This window comes from Buceros rhinoceros, unplaced genomic scaffold (assembly GCF_000710305.1).
Source record: "Buceros rhinoceros silvestris isolate BGI_N320 unplaced genomic scaffold, ASM71030v1 scaffold29973, whole genome shotgun sequence".
Classification (NCBI taxonomy): domain Eukaryota; kingdom Metazoa; phylum Chordata; class Aves; order Bucerotiformes; family Bucerotidae; genus Buceros; species Buceros rhinoceros.
In genome coordinates, this window is record NW_010403466.1 from 463 (window position 1) to 913 (window position 451).

A 451-nucleotide genomic window follows, 5' to 3' on the forward strand; every position below is an offset into this window, starting at 1 on the left:
CCTGAGGGGTCCCTGACCCTTGGGGGCCGGGGACGGGGCAGCCGCAACCTCCTTAGGGCTGGGGGACATGGTGGCTGCAAGCCCTGTGACAATGACTCCAGGCGGGGTAGAGCCAGCACAAGCTGGAGCAGCAGCGTGGGGGAGGGCAGGATCTCAGGTGGGGAGAACTCTTGTGTTCCATTGAGCCCCATCCCACCCCATGGAGCCCCAGCCCAGCCCACACTCACTCCCGCTCTGGTTGTAGCGCAGACGCAGATTGTCCAGGTCTTGGAGATTCACGTGCTGTTTCTTCTGTTTGATCCGGGTCAGGGTGTCCCTGAACTGGGGTTCCACAGCCTCCTTCACCCAGTCTGGCCGGGACACGAACCTCCCCAGCTCACTGTCGTACTGTCCCATGGGGTTCCCATCCAAATACCCTGCAGCCACAAACTGGGGCATCCCTCGGCTGGGG

General features: G+C 63.0%; 1 protein-coding gene across 1 annotated transcript in view; it reads right to left on the minus strand.

Moving 5' to 3' along the window:
- The window catches only part of LOC104490707 (class I histocompatibility antigen, F10 alpha chain-like), a gene marked incomplete at both ends in the record, with an annotated part of 1,131 nt that overhangs the window by 446 nt on the left and 234 nt on the right, over positions 1–451 (minus strand). Inside the window, one exon of the mRNA XM_010133035.1 lies at positions 228–429. Within this exon, the coding sequence (XP_010131337.1) occupies positions 228–429 (202 nt within the window). The remainder of the gene's footprint in view (positions 1–227; positions 430–451) is intronic.